General features: G+C 40.7%; 1 protein-coding gene across 4 annotated transcripts in view; it reads right to left on the reverse strand.

Moving 5' to 3' along the window:
- Window positions 1-27910, reverse strand: part of DPY19L1 (dpy-19 like C-mannosyltransferase 1) — a 145287-nt gene that overhangs the window by 26062 nt on the left and 91315 nt on the right. For 2 of the 4 annotated variants that reach the window (XM_032234961.1, XM_032234964.1), the window contains 3 exons: window positions 11970-12041; window positions 10390-10430; window positions 9137-9164 (listed from right to left, as the gene is read on the reverse strand). In XM_032234961.1, the coding sequence (XP_032090852.1) occupies window positions 9137-9164; window positions 10390-10430; window positions 11970-12041 (141 nt within the window). The remainder of the gene's footprint in view (window positions 1-9136; window positions 9165-10389; window positions 10431-11969; window positions 12042-27910) is intronic. The other 2 variants (XM_032234962.1, XM_032234963.1) reach the window with 2 other exon arrangements.

A 27910-nucleotide genomic window follows, 5' to 3' on the forward strand; every position in this document is an offset into this window, starting at 1 on the left:
ACAGTGGGAGATTGGCCTCCGAAAGTCAAGCCTCAGTAGGAAGTGATCAGACCATGACAAGGGCAAGATCTTAATGCCCCTCAAATCTAGATCACGTCTCCACTGCTCCGCGCGACCTAGATTCTATATATGCTTATGGAATTTTGCATACGTTTGGGAAAATCTGGATGGAAAGGGGATTAATAACTAGTAAAGGTAAAGAAGTAAAACAAGTGGCTCTTATTAAAGTTGTATTAAAGGCAGTTGAATATCCAAAGCGGCTGGCTATAACACATATTGAGGTTCACAAGAAGGGAAATTCGAAGCAAATTATAGCAAATAATTATCTGATGAAACTGCAAAAGAGGCAGCATAGCTAGAGGATTAATGATTTGATTCCTACTCTAACTAGAGGATTAATGATTTTGATTCCTACTTTAGAATGTGACGTGCAACCTAATTTCAATGACGATGAGGAGAAACAAATGGTTGAAAAGGGGGCAGAGAAAATGAATGGAAAATGGATTACAATAAATGGGTTACAAATAGTAAATAAGCCAATTATGAGAAATATAATAGAAAGAGAGCATGAGGGAACTCATTAAGGAACACGAGCTTTAATTGATTTGGTACAATGGAAATACATTTGCAAAGAAATGTATACTATAGTAATACAAGTAGTAAGAAAATGTATACATTGTGTACGAATAAATAAGAAGATTATGAGGCTACATGTAGCGGGGGGAAAAGATTTGGCTGTATGGCCTTTTCAGCAAAACCAGGTGGATTATACTGAAATGCCAGCAGTAGGTACTTTGAAATATTTATTAGTTTGAGTATGAGCCAAGGTGGCGCGGTGGTTAAATGCAGCACTGCAGGCTGACTGCTAGATCAGCAGTTCAGCGGTTCAAATCTCACCGGCAATATTGGGGGCAATATGCTGACTCTGTAAACCGCTTAGAGAGGGCTGAAAGTCCTATGAAGCGGTATATAAGTCTACTGTTATTATTATTATTATTATTGAGTGAATTTCTTGCCAAAATTCATCTGCTCCAGTTGCAAAAACATAAATTGCCAATTCACATTGTCAAAGGCCTTCTGCGCATCGAGGAACATCAGTGCCAATTGTTTTTGGCAAGAAATTCACTCAAACTATACGAATGATATACCAGAAACAAGCAGCAAAGATAATGGTAAATGGAGAACTAACAGATCCGATTGAAATAAAGAGAGGCACAAGACAAGGCTGCCCACTATCACCACTACTCTTTGTCCTAACACTAGAGGTCTTAAACAGAAAGATCAGAGAAGAAGAAGAAATAAGAGGAATGAAAATTAAGAGAGAAGAGTATAAATTGCAAGCGTTCGCAGATGACTTAGTTTTTATTCTTGAAGATCCATTAGAAACAGCATCCAAATTGCTGGAAAGAATAGAGGAATATGGAGAAGTAGCAGGCTTGAAAATAAACAAAGATAAAACAAAGATCATGACAAAGAATATCCCAGCAACACAAAAGGAAGAGTTGTCAGAAATGTTGCAGATTCAAAACACAAGTAAGGTTAAATATTTGGGGATATATATTTATCACCTAGATGTAGCACTCTTAAAGAGGATAACTATACCAGATTAAAACGACAAATAGCAATTGACTTGGAGAAATGGGAAAATTTGCATTTATCAATGATGGGAAGAATCTCTACAATTAAAATGAACATTCTACCTAGCATTCTATATCTGTTTCAGACAATCCCAATCAGATTGGATAAGGATTTTTTTCAAGATTTAAATAAAATAGTTTTGAAATTTATTTGGCAAGGGAAAAAAGCTAGAATAAAACTTAAATTACTACAAATGTTAGATCGAGTGGAGGATTTGGGTTACCTGATTGGGAGCTATACTATCAGGCAACAAACTTGATGTGGATTAAGGAATGGATATTATTAAAAAACTCTAGATTATTGAATGTAGAAGGTCACGACTTGCTGTTGGGATGGCATGCTTTCCTATGGTATAAGGGTACTAAATCACATGGTTACTTTAGAAGACATTATATAAGGGAGGCGTTGTTGTTAAATTGGGAAAAGGTTAAAAGACTACATTATTTAAAAATTCCAGTCTGGATATCAACAATTGAAGCATTTTCATATCCGATAATATATAAAAAGGAACAATCAGTTAGATATACAGAATTATTGAATACAGAGGGTGAGCTCAAATCTAGTCAAGAGTTGAAACAAGAAGGGATGGAAATGAACTGGTATTCATATGTACAGATACAATCTAGATATAATGAAGATAGAAAAACTAAAGGTCTTTATAATAAAATGACTGAGTTAGACAAAATTCTAACAGGTACTGATGAAAAATTAAAAAACTATATGGATATTTATTGGAGTTTAAATTGCATGAAGAACAAGTTAAAGAAACTATGATAGCTTGGGGAAAAAACCTTAGGTATGGGATTGATTTAGAGAATTGGCAGAAATTGTGGTCTCAAAATTACAAAATGACAATGTCTACTGCATATAGAGAAAACTTGTATAAGATGTTTTACAGGTGGCACCTACCCCCGACCAGAATCGCAAGAATGTTCAAGAATAAATCAGAAAAATGTTGGAAATGTCACCAGATACCTGGCTCATACTACCACATGTGGTGGACTTGCACTGAAGCTAAAAGATACTGGACTAAAATCCACATGTGGTTGGAGAAAATGACACACGAACAAATAGACTTTAAACCAGAGGTCTTTTTATTGGGGATCATACCAGAAACCTATAACAAAGACTTAAAATATCTGATTGTAAATGTGCTAACAGCAGCCAGAATTGTTTTTGCAAAAAACTGGAAAAACGAAACAATACCAAAACAGGAAAAAGTTATCCGAAAAATAATGGACTGTGCTGAAATGAGTAAATTGACATTTGAAATTAGAGAGCAAGAGGATGAACAATTTTATAAGATATGGGATTTGTTTTATCAGTGGCTAGGGGAAAAAAAAACCTTGGAAATGAAAAATGATATACATATGCCTTAATTGAAAAAAGTAAATGATGATATAATTATGCTGTGAAATAATCTAATAATGACACAATGAAGTATTAATATAAGGTCTGGGGATATAATGTATAAGGTTAAGAACTTACTATAATGATATGTCGCTACTGATAAAGCAATTCTAATAGGGGAACAAATGAAAACTGGTATATATAGGCAGCGATGCTTTGTTGAAAAATGAAGGAATAAGATCTCTGTTTGAAGGTATGAAATGCAAGGTTAACAATAAATAGAAGTATACTCTCTGGGGGAAAATAATGCTAATGTTAACTAAATATATATTGTAGAATGAAAATAAGGCCTTTAGTTATATTAGATGAAATATCTGAGACGGTAAATATTATTTGAAGATGCAGAGGTTCAAACAACTGTAACCAAACGACATGCTGCATGGGATGATGGTTTTTTTTTTTGTCTTTTTTGTCTTCCCCCTCCCCCCCCTTTTTTTAAACCCTAGGTTATTGTGGTGTTTATTAAATATACAACAGAGAGATACGGGATGTATAAACGTAGTAGGGATGCACCTGTGATCAAATGACATATTGTATGTGATGATAGGGTTCTTTTTTTTTTTCTTTCCCCCTTTTTTTTCCTCTCCTTTTCTCATTGTTTTTTTAAAATCATATTGGACCAGATAATATCTAGTTATGGGTTGGTGGAAACTATTGATAGTGATACAGGTACACATTTTATGGCACATATATTGAAGAAGGTAATGGGGCAATTAGGAATTGATGGGCAATATCATTTGGCACATTGCCCAACTTCCTCTGGGAAGGCTGAAAGAATGAACCAAACCCTGAAAAATATATTTAAAAAAATTAATGTTAGAATTCCATTTACCTTGGACTAAATATTTGCATTTAGCTCTTTACGTATGAGAACCAGTCCAAGGAAAGATGTGGGAATATCACCGTATGAAATGATGTTTGAATTGCTTTATACTAGAAATGTGGGAATGCCAAGAATAGAAGATGTTTTTCTTAGAAAATATGTACAAGGACTGTCCCAATTTTTTTCTCATTTAAGGTCCAAGGGACTATTGGCACAAATAGTCTGCTTCATTTCCAAGTCTATGATTACAGAAGTGGTGACTGGGTCCTGATCAAATCTCTGAAGGAGAAGAAGTTGCAACCAGTGTGGGAAGGCCCGTACCAAGTACTGTTAACAACTAAGTCAGCTGTGTGAACCAAGGAAAGAGGCTGGGTGCATTACTCCAGAGCGAAGGGATGGGTGGACTCACTTTACGGATGGACAGTGTCACCAGATACATTCAACCCACTTAAGCTGACTTTTCGAAGACAAGTATCGGATTAGCTTAATAAATTAGCAATAGCAATAGCAGTTAGATTTATATACCGCTTCATAGGGCTTTCAGCCCTTTCTAAGCGGTTTACAGAGTCAGCATATTGCCCCCAACAACAATCCGGGTCCTCATTTTACCCACCTCGGAAGGATGGAAGGCTGAGTCAACCCTGAGCTGGTGAGATTTGAACAGCTGAGCTGCAGAACTGCAGTCAGCTGAAGTAGCCTGCAGTGCTGCATTTAACCACTGCGCCACCTCGGCTCTTATTGATGGAACATTGGGAGTGGGAACTGTTTATTTGGCTGGGGGTAATAAACTTCTACATTGTGCTTTTGCTTTTGTTAAGGAAAGAATTAATAGAGTGATTGAAATCTATGTTATATCATCCAGTGAATGTAAGCCTTGAACTAGTTGAAGACCTGGACATTTAAGGGTAAGCTTTTTGTTTTATACATACCCTGAATAGGAGGCCTAGTTCATTTGAACAATGAAATTCACAGTGATGATAGTGATTGCCTTGCTGGATGCCTTGCTGGATGCCTTGCAAATAGAGATGGAACCTGTTGTGGTATTGCCCAGTTATCCTATAACGTGGCATCAACTGAGTTTCCATACCAAATTTGAACAGGGATATTTGCAAATGTAGACACTGTTATCACTAGTTGAATCTACAGCTGATGCTGCCATCTGCATCAAATCAAACTTTGAGGAAGGTGTACCTTTAGGTAAATACCCAAAGTGTAACTGTACCTATGAAATAGTTACACAACCTAGAGAATTATCACATAGAATGGAAATCTTATGTGAACAATGCACTGACATGTATGGAAATTACACCCTGTCATATAGGAAGTTTAGAATTATCGAAGAAGCATTACTTTTACCTTATGTTGAAATAAAAGCTCCTTCGAAGCTTATGCTTTTCTGGGACTGACTAGGTTGCCCTATGTATGGAATGGTAGATGTGCAATAGGATATGTTAACGTTCCACCACATATAAGACAAAAAAGATGAGTGGACCACCAAGACCTGGACCTATAAGCAAGCTAGTGATCCAAACAAAAAGGAGGGAAATGTTTTTCTGGATGTAATGTAGCTAGCTTTGAATAGTTCATCTTTTTGTGTGAAAGGAGAGACAACAGTCTCTGATATCATATCTACATGTTTTGTAGGAGTGCCTGTCCCTGGAAAGTTTTCATTTGATATAGCAAAAAATCACCATTGAACCTAATAATTATAATCTTTCCCAAGTAATTACTCTTTTTGGAAGTCCACATAAGCCCAATAAATGGACTAATCAGAAAAAAATAGTGATAGAATTAAAAACAGTATTGTCTGCTTATGATTGTGTATATTACAAACACCTAGAAAATAAACAGGAAAAGGTAATATACGTATCGGTGTCTACTCATCATGTATTTACTTGTTCTGAGGTGGAAGAAGTAGATGCTATAGGACCAGTATTATATTTACCCATAAGATGGTTTTTGTTTTGTGGCTTACATGTTTATGCATATGTACCTTCTAATGCAATAGGAGGCCCTTGTACTTTGGATGTTTAACTATCTTTATGGCAGTAACATGTTTTAAGGATATTAACCAGCAGAGTTTTACTATAAGATGATGAATCAAATTCTCTATCATAGTAACAGAGTGCCACGAAAGGTAGTTCCCAAGGGTGGTACGCACGATGCTACTAAGGATGCAGGACATGACCCAGTAGATGGAACACATGTACACATACATGACAATGAGCATGGTCATGAACATGTTGAGCCACCATAAAAGAGAAAGAATCACATGTAGTTACATATATTGGTGTGAATCTTATAAGATGGACTATAACATCGATGGATATTAAAAAGAATGCAGAAATAAATGTGTATAGAGGGAAGAGATCTACATTGAGTGATGCATATGATGCTGGATGTAATGATGAGGTTGTAATATTGGATAAGGTGCAGGGTGGGGTCTTGGGGATAATTCCCTGGATTGCTACTCAGTATAAACATAGGCAGCTTGGGCATCTTGCTTGTGCTTTAGCTAAAAGCATAAATGAAACCTCAACTGCAATAGCTGCTTTAGCTGATGAAATGGGAGAGATTATAAAATCTCTTTTATAAAATTGAGTGGCTATTGATTACATTTTATTACATATAGACCATTTTAGTGTATTTGTATTAGCTAACTATTATTAAAGCACTTTTATTATTTAGCTTAGCATTTTTATTTAGCTAGAGGCAGCACTTTCAAAGGTCACTATGACTTTTGTAACACTTAGCAAAACTATTAGGGCCTTTCCAGCTGGGGAAGCTGAGCTAAGGGGAACTTGGATGAACTAGAGGATGTTAGCGTCAGATTTGTTCTCAAGAGGCTGATATGGGTTGATTGTCTTGTTATGTCATGTAATGGGAACTGAAATTATGTCATGTAATGGGAACTGAAATTATGAGGACTTTCTGTTAAGTGAATGTTTTTAGGAAATAACAGGTGGAATAATAGTCAAGTACAATTATATAAACGTATTATGAAACGCATTTATGTAACCAATGACACCCATAAATAATGTATTTAAACCCTGTGTTTAGCCTTAATGATCATTCTTTCTCTTCCTGATTGAGAATCCTTTTGCTCAAGAGCCAAATAAATGCTTTTTGTTGCTCACAGTCTCCTTGACCATTTCTTTAATATATAGAATATATATATTTCTGACAAGAACCCATGCAGTCAAGGTCAGTCGAAGAACTTTCCCTTGGAACTCTCCAAAACAGCTGAAAGATGGCAAATGGAGTTGAAAGTCCAAAGCTATCTGCATGCCAAAAGCGGGGGGAGGGGGGGCTGCAATCTGTTTGAGGTTGAAGCCCCCATTTTGAAATTCACTTTTAAAACAGAAAGTAAGTTGTGCATTTCTCTTCTTAATCACCTTCAAATATTAATCTTTTAAAAGTGAAGTTAAAAGAGGCTCTCTTTAGTCACAGCTTGCTAAGCCTTTTTGAAGACTCATGCCATTTTAGATATTTCTTTTTGTCTTAAATAACAAGGAAGAAGGTTGATAAAGCAAGTCAAAAAAGGAAGTGTGGTGGAGGGAAAAAAGCTGATATAGAAATATGAAGATTAAAGGCTGTGGTTTTAACTTATTATTGTAGTAACTTGTAGCTTAATCTTCTTTGCTATGGGTGGCTAAAATTTTCTGATGCTGATTAAAAGAGGAAGATGGTGGAGCAAAGCATTAGAGATATATTTGAAAGGTCTCCAAATAAAATTTCTCAATGTGTGGACCAGCTGTGCTTCAATAATAATAAAAAAATCCACTCAAATTACTTCTGAGATGTAAACATATAGAGAATGTTACTAAATTACCAAGGCAACTTCACAGATAGCTGAAAATGCAGAGTTCATTGCATTTTTGGAAGAACCTGATACTAACTTCCACTATTATGGTTTATATATAAACCTCTCAACACAACTGAAAAAAGATCATTGAGAAAAAAAGACAAATTTGGGACTTTTTCTTTAAGGCTATTATCAAGGTTGAGGATTTTGTAATAAAAAGTAAGGCTTATAACTCCTTGATAAATCTTCCAGAGAAGAAAAAGATTTTACTCCTTGAAGATAAGCGAATGTGTGTGTGTATACACATCAGAGGTGGTATTCAGCAGGTTCTGACCAGTTCTGGAGAACTGGTAGCGGAAATTTTGAGTAGTTCGGAGAACCAGTAACCTCTGGCTGGCCCATCTATTCTGTGCCCCATCTATTCTCTGCCTCCCAAGTCCCAGCTGATCAGGAGGAAATGGGGATTTTAAAGTAACCTTCCCCTGGAGTGGGAGGAATGGAGATTTTACAGTATCCTTCCTCTGCCACGCCCACCAAGCCACTCCCACAGAACCAGTAGTAAAATTTTTGAATCCCACCACTGATACATATATATTAGAAAGTTTTGATTTAAAAAAGTTTGGCACTTTAAAAAAAGGGTGAAAAAAGAGGGGAGGTTTCTTCCTCACATCAAAGAATTTGAAAGAATACCTTGAATCTTGTTAATAAAAATGGTGACAGTTCACAAAGATTATTAGGTGCAAATAGAAATACATACTATTTCCATAACAAGGAAGATAAAAGCAGGAATGGCTAAATTAATTATTTTATTCAAGGAGGAAAATATATTCTCATTTGGATATCACTTCTGGATTTGTGCTTGTGATGAAAAAAATAAAACTTTGACTTTGGTTTTGTTGATCAGAAAGATTTGTCGTTACAGAAATAGTTATATATTTATGTGCAAAAGCAAAAACTTGAGCTTGGAATGTTTTATCTTGTACTATGCTAAGAATAATAAGAAGTGAATGCCTTTTCCCCCCTTCCTCCCCTTTTTTCTTTTTCTCTTGTTGTCAAACAGTTGTATCTCACACCCTCTTTTCCCCACTCTGTTTCCTTCACTTAATTTCCTATTTTTATTTTTTTTCTTTGTATTTTATATAATAAAACAAATACAATTTGTAGAAAAGAGCAGCAACAATATTAATGACAAAAATATGTCAAGGATACTAAGCGCTACAGAAACAATACATTGTTAATACCATAATATGCCTCAAAGTAGCAATTTAGCATTATAAAAACTGCTCTGCAAACAACTGGATTACCTTACGTTTGCTTCCTTATTCCTTTAATTTGACATTAACTTTTTTAAAATGCATAAAAAGCCATTTTATTTTAAATAAATATTTTTGAAACAAGGCAATGCTAGGCAGAATACATCTAAATGGTATACTGGAAGAAAAGAGAGAATATATCCTTACCTCACCCTGGTTAAAATAATACTCCTGTCTGGAATAAAAGAAACAACCTTAATCAATTTGTCTATAAAATAATTAACAAAACCCTAAATTATATGTTACCTTAAACATTTTAGTTACATCAGCCTCACAGACACTTACAATTATCAGATGATATCCTATGCTTTCAGTTACAGTTTGCAGATTATCATTTGGTGATAAATATAAAAATGAACTTGATCTATAGGTATTGTCCTGTGAGATCTTCCCCTCTGTAGTACATTAGGTTGCAAAGTTGAAATTTTTAGGTACCTTTTTTTAACACAACCTTTTTATATTGGCTGTTCCTAGATGTTAACTATTACAATGCCGATCATTTAAGGATTTTAAAAACTTATGCAATTTAATTCTTGATTTTAATATTAATACAGCGTTTTAATTATATTAATTTTCTGGGCTACTTTAGGTCTGTTAATGAGAAGGGCCAGAGAAAGGAAGCTCAGACCACAAAGATTCGAGTTTTGTTTGTCCAGCCCATTGCAGGCCTTCCCCTCCCATCCATGCACAGGAGGAAATTCCTGCTCTGGGCCAGAGAAAAGAAGATTGGATCCCAAAGACGCAAGTTTCCTTTTTCTGATCCAATGCAGTAGTTACCTTTCTCTCTGTGTGCTAGCTTTTTAAAGCCTTCAGAAATATTGTGTTATATAATCTTTGTGAACAGTAAAGAGACGGGAAACAGAATTGTTTAGCTTCCTCGTTGGAGTCTCTCTTTCAATACTCATTAAGTGACTGGTTGCACATCAAGGACTACCTGTACTTAATATATGATAGGGTAGATGAATTTATACGGTAGATTATTAGTAAAAATGCTTTAACTTTATATGACATAATACTAAGCATGGTACTTATATTTCATTTAACAGTTGCCTTTCATAAATATCTGAATATAGAACTTTCCCCATTGATCTATTAACAACAAACTTTCAAGCCTACTGTAATACGGAATATCCAAACTAGTTTTCAGAATTGGGAACTTCATTCCTGCATGATATTTTTGTGTTGTGAAGGATGCTCCTATAAGCACAGAGCCAAGAAAGGAAGTAAATTTTACTGTGTACAAGATATGTAATATTAGAAAAAGAAACCAGCCATGTGATTAATATCTAGAGAAAATGACAAACTGATGTTAAAGGTACAGGAATCCTTTATATCTTTAAAGATACAAAACATTACTAATGGTATTTCTCTAATTGGATCTTCAATAAAAATATATTTACCTTTCAGAGGATTTCTTTTTAAGCATAATGTATTGAAATGCCTATGAAACATTGATTAAAAAGTAAACAAGTTAATGCTTTTTTCTCTAAGGATATGTATGAATTACATTGGAAGAGATACCTACTGCTAATCCTTTTTGTGGTCATGCATTACATTACTTTAGATCAGGGGTAGTCAACCTTTTTATACCTACCGCCCACTTTAGTATTTCTGTTAGTAGTAAAATTTTCTAACTGCCCACTGGTTCCACAGTAATGATGATTTATAAAGTAGGGAAGTAACTTTACTTTATAAAATTTATAAAGCAGAGTTACAGCAAATCCCTACCCCCCACCATGAAAGCTTGAATGCCCACTAGTGGGCGGTAGGGACCAGGTTGACTACCACTGCTTTAGATCATGGCTGTCAAAGCTCCAGCCCATGGACCGGATGTGTCAGTCACTGGCCACACCGACACCCAGTTTAGCCAAGGGAGGGGGGAAGTCCTGATATGTTATGTGACATTGCCATGATGACGTGAGTTTGACACTCCTGCTTTAGACAATAACTTGGTTATATATACCTGAATGAGCAAGACTTTGTTCTGTCACATTATTGCAAAAAGGCTAAATAAATCTACTAGGTATAACTGAAAAGTGAGCGGAAGGAAAATGTGTGGAACTATTTTTTTTCCTTTCCCCTTCTCCGTTGATACATTCCTTTATATCATCTGAAAAGTTTATCTACGGCATCAGTCAAAAAGTCTAAAATGTTACTTCCTTAATTATAGTAGGAACTGGGGTGGGATGGAGAGAAAATAATCTAAAATTAATAAAAGTATTTTGCACATAATAGCTAATTTCAAATAATTTGTCCATTTCACACATTTCTTAACCCTCTGCACAAGCAGTCCTCATTTAGCAACTGCCTTGGATAGTGACCATTTGCAAATATAACAGTAATAAACAGTAATAAAAATATTTTTCCAACCAATATGTGCATTTACTACAAAAATACTTTCAATGTGAAGTTAATTAAAGTTTGGTCAATTTCAGGTAGCAACTGCCAACTAAAGGTTCCAATCAACTAATTAATGCCACAGAGCTGAGCTTCTTAACTTGCAATTAGTACTTTTTAGGGAAGTGCTGCACTGAAGAGAAACAGTTCAGAAAGAGATAGCTGAGAAGAGGCAAAAAAAAAAGTGGGGGGGGAGCAGATCAAAGGATGTGTGGGAGAATTTTATCTGAATGAGATGGCAGCAATCAGCAATCTTCGCAGTTTCTCACTTTCTCTGATAAACGGTGCGCCTAGTGACTATTTCACTGAAACAAATTGCAATCAATAAATGAGACAGGAAAAGACTCATTCTGATGTTTTTTGCCTAAGATTTTATACTATTCAATACATTCAAACCTGTACTGTTCATCTGCATTTATGAATAACAAGTTGGTAACACATTCAACCTCTAAATTGCTTTATTGTGGATGGTAGGATCCCTGGGATTGTTCCCCCAATTTGGGTAGCTAAAAATTGGGCCATGTATTTGATTTCTAATGTGACACAACATGCTAAAGGTAAAAGAAAAAAAATGGTGACATACCTTTTTAATACTTACTAAAAAAACAATAAGGACTACTGGAAGCAGGAGCGTCTTCATATATCTAACTGGAGTCTGAAATTAAAGTAACTTTTATGTAGAGATATTTGACGATAAAAATGTAAAAAAAAAATCATTTTTAGGAAGTAGTCACACAATTACCCCTCATAAGTTAGTATTTGATTTTGTCACCTCTATGCATTTCCTTTCTACTTAAAACATCTGCCTCAGCTAGGCTAACATGCAAATTTATTTTGTAAAATTTATATTTTTGCATTAGGAAAATCATTCTTGAAAGACATCATAAAACCAGTGATGGGATGCAGTCGGTTCACACCAGTTCAACTGAACTGGTAGCTAAGTTTTTGCACAGTTCAGCAAACTTGCTGATCCCACCACTGCCTGGTCCCGCCCCTCACTCCTTCTCTCCCAGCCACTCCTTGCTTGGTCTGAGAAGATAAGTGCAATAGCAGGGGAAGGAGACATGATCTGGTCTTGCTGGGCTCGGCTGAAGAACCACCTTGAAGGGTTGCCTCGGGGGAGAGGGAGGAAGGCAAGATTTGACTGGTTTAGGTTTAGGTTTATTAGATTTATATGCCGCCCTTCTCCCAAGGACTCAGGGCGCCATACAACATTAAAAGAAACACATAATACAAAAGTTTAAAAAAAAGAAAAAAAACTGCTTTTGGGCCTAGCTCTCAGCTTCAGCAGGGCCTCTGGGCAGGAGGCCAGAGAGAAAGCACCTGATCCAAGCACACAGTCCTCCATGATGGAGTCCTTCCTGGGGAGCAAAGTCTTGGACAGGGGCGTGGAGTCACTAGAGGCAAGGGAGGCGGGGCCTCACCAGTCTCCTCAGAGAAAGAAAAGGATTTTAAATAATTTTCTTAAAATAATTAAAGCCAGGGTAGTTGCTACCAGATTTCAAGTCACAATGACTTGGTGTCTGCTCTCAGTATTAACTAGGAGGAGGCCAGAGAACTAGGGGCCTCTTTTGCATAAGGAATTTTTTGCCTTTTAAGAGTTAAGCAAGGGTTAACAAGCAAAGAATTCCTTATGCAAATGAGGCACATATTCTCTCGCCTCCTATAGAGGGCATTTTTAGAGGCTTTTTAGAGTTCTCTGGGAGCAACTAGCTCAGTCTGACAGAGCTCTGGCTTTTCAAGAGGGGAGGGCAGGGCAGGCCAGGGAGAAGCAGAGTTGAAATCGTCTCTGAAACAGCTGGAAAAGGTGCATGTGGGGAGGGGGGGAGGAATTCAAAAAGTTTGATCGGAAGGCAGCAGGGGAAGGTGGGAGTATGGCAGAGGAGCTGCTTTCAAGCCTTTGGAAAATATATCCAATCCAACTTCTGTGTTTGTGTTTGTTTGAGAGTGAGTGAGTGAGAGAGGGATCGAAGTTCTCTGTGTGCGTGTGTCTGTTTGAGAGAGGGGGGAGGGAGGGAGAGAGGGAGGAAGGAGGGGGAGGGAGAAGAAAAAGAATGGGAAAACTTATTTTGCAAGGGGGAAAAATGCTGTCGCTTTAAATTGGAACTGAGCATGCCTGGCTGTGGAATTCTGGGAGTTGAAGTCTACAAGTCTAAAAAGTGCCTCACCAGGGCTAAAGCTGACAGCACGTCACTGGTCTTGGATGACCAGATCAGTTTAGGTCGGTCGGTCGGTCTCAAGGGGCTCTAGAGTTTCCACATACTTCCACTGGGCAAAACGTTGTGCCCTTCAGATCACAACATGGCCAGCGCCCAGTGGCAGCACTCGTGGGCTGGCAGTCGATGTCCTGGGGCTGCAGGCACACACCAGATTTGGCCCCAGCATGGTGCTCTCCCGAGAGAGCTGCTTGCTCACCTACCTGGCTGGCCCGGAAGCAGCACGTTGTCCAGTTGTGGGCTGGATGTGGGACCTGAGATGGAGGGGGGAACGAGTGGGTGGCAGCTGCCCAAAGGCCCTGCAAAAGCCAGGAGATGTGTCCAAAAGACAGCTGAGCCTCGCTGTATCCCTCCACATGGCGGTGTGTGCCCTTTGGCTGAGCCCTGCAGACCCAGAATGGATCTCCCCCCACCCCGGCCATCGGCCTCACCTATGTGGGCAGCCGCAGTGAGTAGAGCAGCATAAACGGTGTGGGAGGGAGACCTGCTCAGGCCCATCACACTCAGAGGTCAGGGCATTGGCCACAGTTGCTTGCAGAAGTTTGTGCTGGAACTGTGCATGAGAGGGAAAGGGAGTTTCCTCTGAGGGTCAGCAGGAATGTTCCCCTTCATTGTTCTTCATCTGAATAGGTTACTCCTCCTGTCCCCTCGTCTAGAACCATTGCATTGCAAACCATCCAAGGATTATACAGTAGCCCCCTCCTCTGGCGGCTCCTACGGTTGCCATGGAAACAGTGATGGGTGTAACTTCTTGTGCACACTGAGAAAAGAGGCATGTCGAGCCCCAGGCTGAGGCAATTTATTCCTGAGTTTGCCAGAATGCCATTGCCTCTGACAAACCTGTTATATACCAAATCCTATGTACCACGGCCAGGACAGCCATTGACGTGGACAACGAAATGTCAAAAGACATTCAAGGAGCTAAAGACACTCTTTACTCGTGAGCCTGTCTTGAAACACCCTGACCCAGAGCAGGCCTTTGTGGTACAGGCAGATGCCAGCGATGTTGCTGTGGGGCCGTCTTGTTACAAGCCAATCAGCAGGGTAGACTGCAGCCGTGTGCTTATACATCCAGGGAAAAGGCCTGTGCCAGCGTTGTGTACTTCTAACATGTTGGCATCTTCTGGAAGGCATTAGAAAACAATTCAAAGTGTGGACAGACCACAACAATTTGGAAGCTCTGCAGACCCCATGAAGGTTATCACCCCAGCAGGTTCACTGAACACAGTACTTCCAACACTTTTGATTTTAATTTGAAATACGTTCCGGCTGGGAAGAACTTTTTAGCCAATGCATTGTCTCGCATTCCTCAGTACAATAGTAATCGTGATGAGGTTGTGCAGGCAACCCATTCCTCCCACTCAGCCAGTGTGAAGAGTGACAAGTGCTTCCTCTATCAATCCTCTGCACAAGGAGCTGCGAAAATGGCAGATTCCTGATTAGCTGAAAATAGAGCCATTCTAACCCATAGAGATGAGATGGCATGGAAGGGGGACAAATTTTATGTGTCTGCAGCTTTGAGGTCTAATGTATTACACCGTTGTCATGATGTTAAACCAGCTGGCCACTTCGGCTTCCTTAAGACATTACATCTAGCGTGGCGACAATTCTGGTGGCCTAAAATGAGAACAACAATCGACTACGTTAAAACCTGTCACCTTTGCTACCAAGGAACAAGAATTAAAGAAGCAACAAGCCCTGCAACAAGCTCAGACAACGGCTCAAGAAGCCATAAATACTAGCTCAGAAGCGGTGGAGGAGCCAAGCCGAAAACCAAATTACAGGATTTCCAGGTGGCTCTTAAAAAGCTTTAGGGAGCTAAAGATGACAATTAAATTCTTAACCTGGAATATCAATGGCTTAAACTCACCACAGAAAAGGAAAAAAAATAAACCATTATTTGAAACAATTCAAGAATGATTTAATTTGCCTGCAAGAAACACATATTAGAACAAATGACCAGAAATATTTGATGAATGCAAGACTTGGACAACATTTTGTAGCCTCCGCCTCAGAGAAGAAAAATGGTATAGTTGTATACCTAAGAAAGGATATGAAGGCTGAACTAATTGAAGCAGACTCTCAAGGAAGATATATTGCAATAGAATTATTATTAGAAGGGAAAAAGATACTCTTAATGGGAGTATATGGCCCTAATCAACAACAAGAAAAAATTTACAAGATGCTCCATACCAAGTTAATACAATGGGACTATAGATCCTGCATACTAATGGGTGACTGGAATTGAGTTTTGGATACCAAGAAAGATAAGAAGGGTCTTTTGCAAAATATCCAAACACGAGCAAAATTACCCAAGTCTTTCTTCGATATGATGGATGATTTGGAGGTAAGAGATATCTGGCGAGAAAGAAATGTTAAAGAACAGGACTTTACATACTTTTCTGATAGACATCAATCTTTTTCTAGGATTGACTTTATACTAACTACAAATGATTTGCTTTCTAAGGTAAAGAAGACGAAGATATGTTCCAAAACCTTAAGAGATCATAACCCGGTTTGGATGGAATTGGAATATGGGAAGGAATCTAGAAAGTGTTGGAAGTTAAATGAAAATTTATTTAGATATGTCAATGAATGTAAAAAATTCCTGAGAGAATATTTTGTTTTTAATATGAACAAGGATACATCTATGGAAATGGTTTGGGATGCAAGCAAAGCGTATATGAGAGGAGTCCTAATAAATCTAAATAAGTTACATAGACGTAGACAGGGGGGAAAAAGAAAGGAACTAGGGGAAGAGATTAAGAAGAAAGAGCAGGAGTTAATATCCAACCCAGGGGACAAGAAGATAAAAGAGGCAATTACCCTATTAGGAGCACAATTTAATATGCTGATGTCAGATCAGGTGGCTACTTACTTGTTATATGCTGAACATAATACTTTTTGCAATGCAAATAAACCAGGCAGATGGTTAGCATATATGACGAGGAAGAAACAAAAAATCTCGTACTATACAAAAAATATATTATAAAGGTAAAGAAGTTTATCAACAGGATATGATCCAAAAGGCCTTCTTAAAATTTTACACAGGATTGTACACGGGTGATAAAATACAAGACTTAGATATAGATAGATACCTGGACAAAGAAAAAATACCTATAGTTAAAGATGAGCAAAGGGAGAGATTGAACCAACCAATAACTTCGGGGGAAATCCTCCAGGTAATTAAACAGTTAAAGGCTGGGAAAGCACCAGGCACAGATGACTTGACAGCGGTTTACTATAAAAATTTACAATTAGAAATGGTAGAACCTCTTAAGGAATTATTTAACAGAATCCAAATGGAAGGAAAGGTACCTCCATCTTGGAGACCAGCTTTTATATCTTTGATTCCCAAAGAAGATCAAGATCTTAGTCAGCCAAAAAATTATAGGCCTATATCATTACTCAACACATTACAATTTTTTTGCCAAAATACTAGCTAACAGGTTGATGTTAACTACACATGATCAAACTGGTTTTATACAAGGGAAACAAATGAGAAGTAATGTAAGACAAATTGTTAATATATTGGAGTATCTGGGAAAGAATAATCAAGTCCCCGCAGTGCTTATATTTCTGGACGCAGAGAAAGCATTTGATTTGAGTGAATTTGCAATTTTTAATGAAAACAATGCAAAAGATGCAAATTGGAGTATTTTCTACAATCAATCAATGCAATATATCAGGAACAAACAGCACAAATTATAGTTAATCGAGAAAGGTACAAGACAGGGTTGCCCCCTATCGCCATTATTGTTTATTATAACCTTGGAGTTATTGCTGAATAAAATACGGGGGTCAGATGATTTACAGGGAATTAAGATTAGGCATCACGAATATAGATTACGAGCATTTGCAGATGACTTGTTTGTAACTTTAACCCAACCAGGGAAATCTACTAAGGTCTTAATGAATATGATTAATCAATATGGTCAAGTATCTGGGTTTAAAATAAATCTAGGGAAAACAAAGATGTTAGTTAAAAATATGAACACTAATCAAAGGGAAGAATTAGAAAGAATAACAGGATGTGAGATAGTTAAAAAGGTTAAATATTTAGGAGTTTATAAATGGGAAACTATATAAGTATAATTATGAACCATTATGGCATAGAATACAGGTAGAGATGAAAAATTGGGAAAAACTACAATTGTCTCTGTTGAGGAGGATAGCAGCAGTGAAAATGAGTGATTTGCCTAAGTTTTTATTTCTTTTTCAAATCATACCAATATTTTAAAAAGATGCAAACTTGCTTGAATGGCAGAAGGGTATTAATAAATTCATTTGGGCAGGGAAGAAACCGAGAATAAAACTTAAAATAATGCAAGACGTACATGAGAGAGGAGGCTTGAAAATGCCAAATTTAAAACTATATTACGAAGCAGTAGTTTTATCAATAATTAGTGATTGGATTAATTCAACAGAGGATAGATTACTGAATATCAAAGGGCCTAATTTGGTATACGGTTGGCATGCTTCTTTGATATACGACAAGAAGGTGGATGACGTTCAAAAGTCATATTTTAAGGAATGCTTTATTGTGTGTCTGGAAAAAAATCAACATAAATTAAATGACAAGATACCTATGTGGGCAATTCCCAGACATGCAATAGAGAATATAAGCATAGCACAAAAACAGGATGTAACCACATACAGAGAGCTTCTTACTATAGAAAGAGGTGTATTACAGCTAAAACCTTTGAATGTACTAAAAGAGGAAAAGGTAATCCAAACATGGTTTCAGTATGGACAGTTACAGGCCAGATGGAAAAAAGATCAGAAAATTGGTATTACGCAAAATGAGGACAATCTACTAAAACAAATTAGGGATCAAAGTCAAATGCATATAAAAAGGTTATATAATGTATTAATAGAAATGGATTCTGAAACAGAATTAATTAAAGACTGTATGATAAAGTGGGCACAAAATTTTGAAGAACCAATAATGCTGGATACATGGGAAAAGATACGGGTAAGAAATGTAAAATTTACGCAAGCCCAAAATCTGAGGGAAAATTTCTACAAGATGTTTTATAGATGGCATTTAGATCCCAAAAAATTGGCTTGTATGCTGGAGATGTGATTGTGCTGATGCTACGTATTACCATATATGGTGGACTTGCAAAAAGGTCAAAGCATTTTGGATAAAAATATGGTGGATTATGCAAAATATTTTTAAAAAGAGGATAAAGTTTACCCCTCAGTTATTTTTGTTAGGTATAATTACTGATTGTACTGTTATAGAAACTAATTTGATTCTGAACCTAACAACAGCAGCAAGACTGTTGGTGGCGCAATACTGGAAGAAGGAAGATTTGCCTACTATTCAAGAATGGACATTAAAAGTAACAAATTTAGCAGAGATGGCTAAAATATCAGCATATCTCAAGGATCACTCAGACGAGAAATATAAGCTGGAGTGGAGAAGATGGATTGATTATATTCAAAATAAATATGGGACTAAGAAACTCCAGATAGCTTATGTTTGAAGAAGCAAGGAATGATATAATTTGTTTAGAGTTAGCTCAACAAAAGGGGAGTTAAAGTACAAATGAAGGATGATGCTAAAGTCTAGTTTACTTTAGAATAATTGTTAAAGATTTATACCCTGTATTTGCTCTGGGAGGTTGGGAGGGAGGTGGGGGAAGGTGGGGGAGGGGAGGTAAATATTTGTAAAAGCTTTTTAAATTTTTAATTAAAAAAAAACCTGTCACCTTTGTGCAGTCATTAAAAGGAGGCCCGCAAAATCCCTTGGGCTGTTATAACCAGTGTCTGATCCCATCTGTCTGTGGGAAGAAATCGCTATGGATTTTATCATGGAGCTACCCAGTAGCAACCGACATACAGTGATATGGACGGTGATAGACTTGTTTTCAAAAGAAGCTCATTTCATCCCATACAAGAGTATACCGTTGGCACGGAAATTGGCAAGGATGTTTCTCCAACACATTTTTATCATTTGCACAAAGTGCCATGTCGAATTATTTCAGACAGGGGGTGCAGACTTGAAGCGGCTGTAAGGGACTGACTCTCGGCAGGAGGCAGTTGCCAGAGGTGTTGATGGGTAATGATGTCACATTAGTGCCCTCCCCACACTAGCACTGCGCTGAGCAGCCAGACAGGCTGTTTGAACTGACTAAAGAGCAATCAGCTGCGAGAGGGAGCAACACCGGATGGTGGCTACTGGAAACTTATGAGAAGCGCTGGAAAGTAGAGACTCCCAATGCTGGCTTTAATTGGTTCTCCTAACTAGTTGTGTGCTAAGGTCTTGTCTGTAGCACAAATAAAACTCAGAGGTTTACTCTCAAATACAGGTTCCTGAGCATTTTTGTTATTTCTGCACAGGCTGGCCTAGACCAGCTGTAAAAAATCCATTTCTGGGAGCTTCTTTGCTCGAGGCCATGCAATTTGCGCCATGCTTCCAGTGAAAACCAGTCACGAGCACAGTTGCTCCTGTTAGCAAACTTGCATGGATGGAGACATGAAACAAGAGATTGTAGTGGGCTGTCTGCCAGGGCCCCAGTGAAGAGCTGTCCCCAAGCGCTCATACCCCTGTACTGCATCGGACTGGGTTGCAATTAAAGACTTTTTAGGAATGGGGTGAGGTCAACAGTAGACAATCTAAGGTTAAAGTTTTGGGGGTTTGGGGAGGAAACCACAGTGTCAGGTAGTGCATTCCAGGCATTGACAACTCTTTAGTAAAGTTGTATTTCTGCAAATCATAAGTTTGTATCTATTGTGTGCTATTGTGGTTGAAGGTGAAGCATTCATTGACAGGTCGGATTGAAGACAGTGAAGTCCAAAATTGTCTAAGCCCAAAATTTCAAGTCGGGTGGTATAAGGTCTTCTGTTGCAAGCAGAGGACTGGAGGACTATTCTTGTGAAATATCTCTGGATTTGTTCGATTGTATTAATGTCTGATATGCAGTGTGGGTTCCAGACAGATGAGCTGTATTCAAGAATTGGTCTTGTATGTTTTGTATGACCTAGTTTGCAGTTCAATATTACCAGAGAAGAAGCTATACAAGATTAGGTTAACAACTCTTAATGCATTTTGGCCATGCTGTTACAGTGAGCTCTGGCACATTTGATATGAGTACTCCAAGGTCCTTGACATAGTGGTATACGAGGTCATATCCACCCAGCTTGTATTTTGTGTTCTGATTTTTTTTTACCAATGTGTAAGACAGAGCATTTGTTGGTTTAAATTTGAACTTGCCAATTGTTTGACCATTCTGACACATAGTGACTTTTTGTAGGGTAGCAGCATTGTCAGTGGTATTGAATAGTTTTACATCATCAGCGAAGCGAACACAGTTGCTTATAATATGATTGCAAAGGTAACTTAACTATAGAGAGTGTGGGTCCTAAAACACTACCTTGTGGGACACCACTGTTAACAGGTGCAGGATTTGATGTGACTACTTGTTGCCTGTTTGATAGGAACACATCTATTCACTTATGCAGGGAACTGGAGATGATATAAGATTTTAGTTTTAGAAGTAGTTTGTTATGTACCACTGAATCAAAGGTTTCACAGACATCTATATAAATTGCATCTATTGCTTTACCCTGGTCGAGTTGTGCAGTGTTTTTGCAGTGTAAGTGTTGCAGATTGCAAGACAATTTTTTTCTGAAGCCAAACTGCTTGTTAGAGTAAATTGTTTGTCTCTAAGTAGAGGGTAATGGATTGGTTTATGATTGATTCCATAACTTTGCAGTCATGCAACATGGGATTGATTTGTAATTTTCAACTAGGCTCAGATCACCTTTTTTGAAGATAGGGATGACCGTGGCTAGTGACCGTAAGTTAGGCAAGGAGCTGGTTCTGAAGGATATTTCACAGATTATGCTAAGAGGTTCTGCTATGGTGGTTGAGAGCTTTTTAAAGAAGTAGGCACTTAATCCATCAGGGTCAATAGAGATGGTTTTAGGTTGCGTAGTGCCTTTTCAACGGCATCTTCTGTAAAATCGACATGTAGTAGATCATTGTAATTGGTTGTGGTATGATTGGGAAATGTGGGGCATGAAGTTAGTTACGTTGCCAATTTTGTTTTTCCGTGTTTTTTTTTACTGAAGCTTCCTTATTATTATTGGTAATTTGTTTTTCCTGGTTTTGGTAGTTATTAATAGTATGTATAATTTGACTTTGTCCTGCAGTAGCCGCTCTGCATTTTCCTTTCCATCCTAGACTCCTGCAGTACTCTTAATTCTGCAAAATGGAGTTGAGTGGTTTCTTTCTTGGTTACTGAGGGAGGCCGTTGTGAACTCAGTTTTGCGCTCATCCCAGAGCTAACACCTTCCAAGGGGAGTGCAACAAAATCCCAAACCCCTGAAGAATGTCCCACCAAGGCAGCGACCAGGCTGAAGACATGGGAGCGGCTGCGTCCTCATGCCCTTTGGAAACGGAGCAATGGCTGGACTGCACTTGGAAGAACGATCTGTTTGCCCCAGATGGACGTTGGGAATGGGACAGAAGTATGACCCTGAGGAAACACCGTCTGGAGTTACCAAGAGGAGACAGATGACCAGCAGCTGCTTGGCAGGAGGCGGATGAGAACCTTATGATATCCCAGGCTATGAAGCTCTTTGAAGAGGCTTGGGAGAGGCGACACTTCTGTGAGAGTGGTCCTGAAAGAGAAGCAGATCTCCCAGAAACAGAGGAGAGGTCTGCAGAGGGCCTGTTCTGCCCGAGAAGAGCCGGGGGGGGGGGGGGCAGAAGGTGGAACTGATCAGGATGACCCAGCTCTGACCCCAGCAGCAGCCACCAGAAACATTCCAAGAGGGGGAGATACCAGATGGCTAAAGTCCCCCCCCCCCCGGGTGTGAAGTTTGGGGGAGAATCTAAAGATTTAGGTCTTTTCCACGTTCAAGTGTGGAATTACATGCAACAGTTCAGAGACAATCTACCAACTGAAGAAGCCAAGGTAAGAATTCTTACGATGGCGTTGGAAAATAAATCAGCTGCTTGAATGGTGGCCCTGCATAATGCTAACTCCCTCCTACTGAGAAACTATAATATATTTATCGCTGCCTTGAGAAAACGCTTTGATGATCCACTCATGGAGCGTAAAGCAAGAATTAAATTTAAAACCCTTACCCAGGGGAGGAGGCCAGTTGAATTGAATTTGAATTTTATTGAGCTTGTATGCCGCCCACTCCCGAAGGACTCCGGGCGGCTTACAATAAAACAAGGGAGGGGGATAATACACAAGACAACATATTAAAATATACAACAGTCACAATTTCCGAGGGGCTGGATATTTTGAAAGCCCCCCGGCCTGCTGGAGCAGCCAGGACTTAACGGCTTTGCGGAAGGCCGGGAGGGTAGTGAGGGTCCAGATCTCCATGGGGAGATCGTTCAGGAGGGCTGGAGCTGCAACAGAGAAGGCTCTCCCCCGGGGAGTCGCCAGCCGACATTGGCTGGCAGATGGGATCCGGAGAAGGCCTACTCTGTGCGATCTGATTGGTCTATGGGAGGTAATTGGCAGGAGGCGGTCTCTCAGGTACCCAGGTCCAATGCCATGAAGGGCTTTATAAGTAATGACCAGTGCCTTGAAGCGGATCCGGAGACTAATGGGTAACCAGTGCAGCTCGCGGAGGATAGGTGTGACGTGGGTGTAACTGGGTGCACCCACGATCGCTCGCGTGGCTGCGTTCTGGACCAGCTGGAGTCTTCGAACACTCTTCAAGGGCAGCCCCATGTAGAGCGCATTACAGTAATCCAGTCTTGAGGTCACAAGGGCGTGAGTGACTGTCTGAAGAGCCTCCCGATCCAGGTAGGGTCACAATTGGTGCACCAGGCAAACCTGGGCAAAGGTCCCCCTGGCCACAGCTGACAAATGGTGTTCTAAGGTCAGCTGAGGATCCAGGAGGACTCCCAAATTGCGAACCCTCTCTGAGGGGCGTATAATTTCACCCCCCAGCCTGAGAGATGGAATATTTGGACAATCTTTGGGAGGGAACATCAGTAACCACTCGGTCTTGTCTGGATTGAGTGCCAACTTATTTACTCCCATCCAGACCCTACCAACCTCCAGGCACTGGGGCATCACTTCTACCGCTTCGCTGAGTTGGCACGAGGCGGACAGATACAGCTGCGTATCGTCCGCATATTGGTGGTACTTAATCCCGTGCCGGCGTATGCTCTCACCCAGCGGCTTCAGATAGATGTTAAATAGGAGGGGGACAGGACCGAACCCTGCGGCACCCCATAATTGAGGGGCCTTGGGGTCGACCTCTGCCCTCCAACCAACACCGACTGCGACCTGTCCGAGAGGTAGGAGGAGAACCACCGGAGGACGGTGCCTCCCACTCTCACCTCTTGCAACCGTCGCAGAAGGATACCATGGTTAATGGTATTGAAGGCCGCTGAGAGGTCAAGGAGCACAAGGATAGAGGGGTGACCCCTATCCCTGGCTCACCAGAGATCATCGATCAGAGCGACCAAAGCAGTTTCCGTGCTGTAACCAGGCCTGAAACCCGACTGAAAGGAGTCAAGATAATCGGTTTCATCCAAGGACCGTTGGAGTTGGGAGGCCACCACTTTCTCAACAACCTTCCCAACAAAGGGCAGGTTGGAGACTGGAGGATAGTTGCTCAAAATGGCTGGGTCCAGAGACGGTTTCTACAGGGGGGGTCTCACCACTGCTTCCTTTAGGAGGAGCGGGAAAGTTCCCTTCCGGAGAGAGGTGTTAACTATCGTCCGGATCCAGCCGCGTGTCACCTCCCTGCTGGTCGAGACCAGCCAGGAGGGGCACGGGTCCAGTATACAAGTGGAGGCACTCACCGCTCCCATGGCCTTGTCCACTTCCTCAGGAGAAGCAAGTTGAAACTCAATCCATAAAGTATGCTCAAGACTTCCCCCGGTACTTCGGCTGGTACCATGCAATTGGAGTCCAGCTCTGTCCAAATCCGAGCGACTTTATCCGTTAAATACTGAACAAATTCCTCAGCTCTACCTTGTAAAGGGTCATCCGCATCCCTCCCTTTCAAGAGGGAGCGGGTTATTCTAAACAAGGCGGCTGGGCTCAGCGGATGCAATAAGGGCAGCAAAATGCGAACATGTCACCGCCCGTATTGCCACGAAATAGGCTCTGATAAAGGCTCTCATCAGTGCTCGGTCTGACTCAGATTTACTGGCCCTCCAGCGGTGCTCTAGGTGTCTCTTTTGGCGCTTCATGTCCCGGAGTTCCTCAGTGAACCAAGGAGCCCTCCTGGATCCGCTGCCTCGGAGAGGTCGCAAAGACGCAATTCGGTTTAGAGCCCCCGCCGCCGCTGTATTCCAGGCAGCGACTAAGGACTCCGCCGGACTGTGGATGAGAGTGTCAGGTATTTCTCCAAGCGCCATCTGAAATCCCATAGGGTCCATCAGGCGCCTGGGGCGGAACGGTCTGGGGCTGAAGGGCAAGGTCTTAATGCCCTTCAACTCTAGATCACGTCTCCACTGCTCCGAGAGGAATACAAGGTCAAGCGTGTGACCCGCCGAATGAGTCGAACCCCGAATTACTTGGGTCAAGTCCATGGCTGTCATGGAAGCCATGAACTCCTGCGCCCCATCAGAGCGTTCACCGAGAGTAGGCAGGTTGAAATCCCCCAGAACCATAAGCCTGGGGAACTCTACCGCCAACTTGGCTATTGACTCGAGGAGCGAGGGGGGGGGCTGTTGCAATGCTGTTGGGAGATAGGTACGTTAGCAACAGACCCACTTGACCTCCAAGGTCCAACTTCATCAGCAGGGACTCACACCCGACAAGCTCTGGAGCAGAGATCCTACGAGGAGCTAAAGACCCTCGGGCGATGACAGCCACTCCCTCACCCCTTTTCTGGGGTCGTGGCTGATGAAGCACCTGAAAACCTTCTGGGCACATTTCAGTGAGGGGGACTCCTCCCTCCGGGCTCAGCCAGGTTTCAGTAATACATGCCTGGTCTGCCCCCTCGTCTAAAATTAGGTCCCGGACGAGGGGAGCTTTGTGAACCACAGACCTGGCATTTAGCAACAACAGCCAGAGACCAGGGCCCTGACAGTTCTCGCCATCTGGCCCTGGAGTGGAACTAGCAGGGCCGGAAGGAGGGATCTCTGTGACGTAGCGAACCCTCCTTCCCCGGTAATGGCTAGCCCTGAAGTTCTCGTCGTACCTGCCCCTCCCCATCATGACCGGAATGCTCCAGCCCACTCCCGTACCCGTAGACCCCGTTCCCCCCCCCCCGTGGCCTCCGCGCTCTCCGGCAGGCCATGTATTTCAGACATTCTAGGATGGGAGATAGCCCTGGGCCCCCTACCACTTCTGCAATGGCACTCAGTGGAGGGGGCACCAGGTTGTTCCCCCAGTCCCCTCATCCATACACAATCACTCACGCATCCAGTCCCCACAAGTCAGTTAAAATTATAAAAATACAATGACAATAGGAATAAAAGTGGGCACAAGCATCAAACATACATCACATGCATACCACATACATATCCCATACAAAAGAAAAAAGAAAAGAAGAAGAAGAGAAGAAGAGAATTGCTGAATATATACAAGAATTTTGTGAATTATCAGTGTATATGTGGGGTTGGTCCAAAGAGGCTTTGATGGACGATTTCATGGATGGGCTAAACAAAGACATATACCAGAACAGTGTAAACAGGGGGATCCCCCGCAGATTGCAGCCTTGATATGAACTGGCTGCGCATGTGGAGATTGATTTAGCCCGAGACAATTACCGCGGAGATAGTGAAAAAGAAAAGACTACCCCTCCCAACCCCCGCCCCCCAAAGGAGCTCCTAAAGGAGGGAAAAGTGGGTCTGCAAGCAAACCCAGGCCGATCGACTGTTTCTATTGCAGGAAGAAGGGCAAATTGCTGCACCAAGATGAGCCGGAAGCCCTCTGCTGGGGGGGCGAAAAAGCCAGAGAAACTGCCTGGGAAGAGGAGGGAGACCGCCATGGAAGGGGTGGAACCTAATCCACAGTTCCTCCCTGCCCCCGGGGAAGAGGAATCACCCTCCTCATTGGAGGAAAGTGAAACCGAATCTGATGACGAACATCTGGTAAGTTCCCGATCGGGTCCCATGACTATCCTAGTTGAACTTAAAGTGCCCTCTACTGGAGTGCAAGGAAAAATGCTGGCCCTTTTAGATTTGGGTTGCACACGTTGCATCGTTAGCCCCGAAGTAATGGAAAAATTGGGCCTGAAACTGAAAACTTTAAAAGTCCCAATTGCTTTTTGCCAGCTGGACAGCTCAATAGCTGGAGGGAGCCCTGCCCATTTTTTAACTGAACCAACAGACATATGGATGGGAACTCACCAAGAGACAATACATTTTATTGTGGCTCCAGGGATGGACCGGCCTCTTATATTAGGCTTACCCTGGTTATGTAAATGGAAGCCACGTATCAATTGGAGGAAAGGGTGGTTGCATATCCGATCTGCTACACTCCCTGAGGGTGGGGAGCGCTCCCAAACGAATTAACGCTGACTCTAACATAGCAGCCAGGGGTCAAGAAAAAATTGAGGGGGAGGAGAAAATCCCAAAAGAATATTGGGACCTAAGAGATGTTTTCAGTGAAAAATCCTCTGATAAATTACCCTCACACCATCCAACTGATTGCAGCATTGATATTCTCCCTGTGGTAAAACTTCCAAAACCTCAGATTTATTCGATGACCCCCATGAAATGGATGAATTAAGGAAGTTTATTGACAAAAATTTGCAAAGGGGGTTTATTGAGCCTGCTAGGCCCCGAGTGGCTGCTCCAGTATTGTTCAGAGAAAAGAAAGATAGCTCCTTTCGTCTATATGTTAATTACAAAAAACTGAATGCTGTGTGTGTTCAGAATCTCTACCCACTACCTTTAATGAAGGATATGTTGGCCCAATTGGGTAAAGGAAATATTTTCACGAAATTGGACCTAAGAGAAGCCTACTACAGAGTCAGAATTAAATTAGAGACCATGATGAATGGAAAACTGCTTTCAACTGCCCACTTGGTTGTTTTCAATTCCAAGTATTCCCATTTGGCCTACAGGGGGCATCAGCTGTTTTCATGCAACTAATAAATGAAGTTTTGCATGAGCACCTGTACAAAGGCGTGATGGTCTATCCTTATGACATCCTTATTTACACAGAAACACGTGAAGAACACGTGAAATTGGTGCATTCAGTGCTCAAGAAACTCCGAGCAGCGGAACTGTATGCCAAACTGTCTAAATGTGAATTTCATCAGGGGAAAATTGACTACCTTGGGTATCGCATCTCCCATGATGGCATCGAGATGGACCCAGCAAAGGTCCAAGTTGTCACTGAATGGGCGCCCCTCTGCA

This window comes from Thamnophis elegans, chromosome Z (genome assembly GCF_009769535.1).
Source record: "Thamnophis elegans isolate rThaEle1 chromosome Z, rThaEle1.pri, whole genome shotgun sequence".
Lineage (NCBI taxonomy): Eukaryota > Metazoa > Chordata > Lepidosauria > Squamata > Colubridae > Thamnophis > Thamnophis elegans.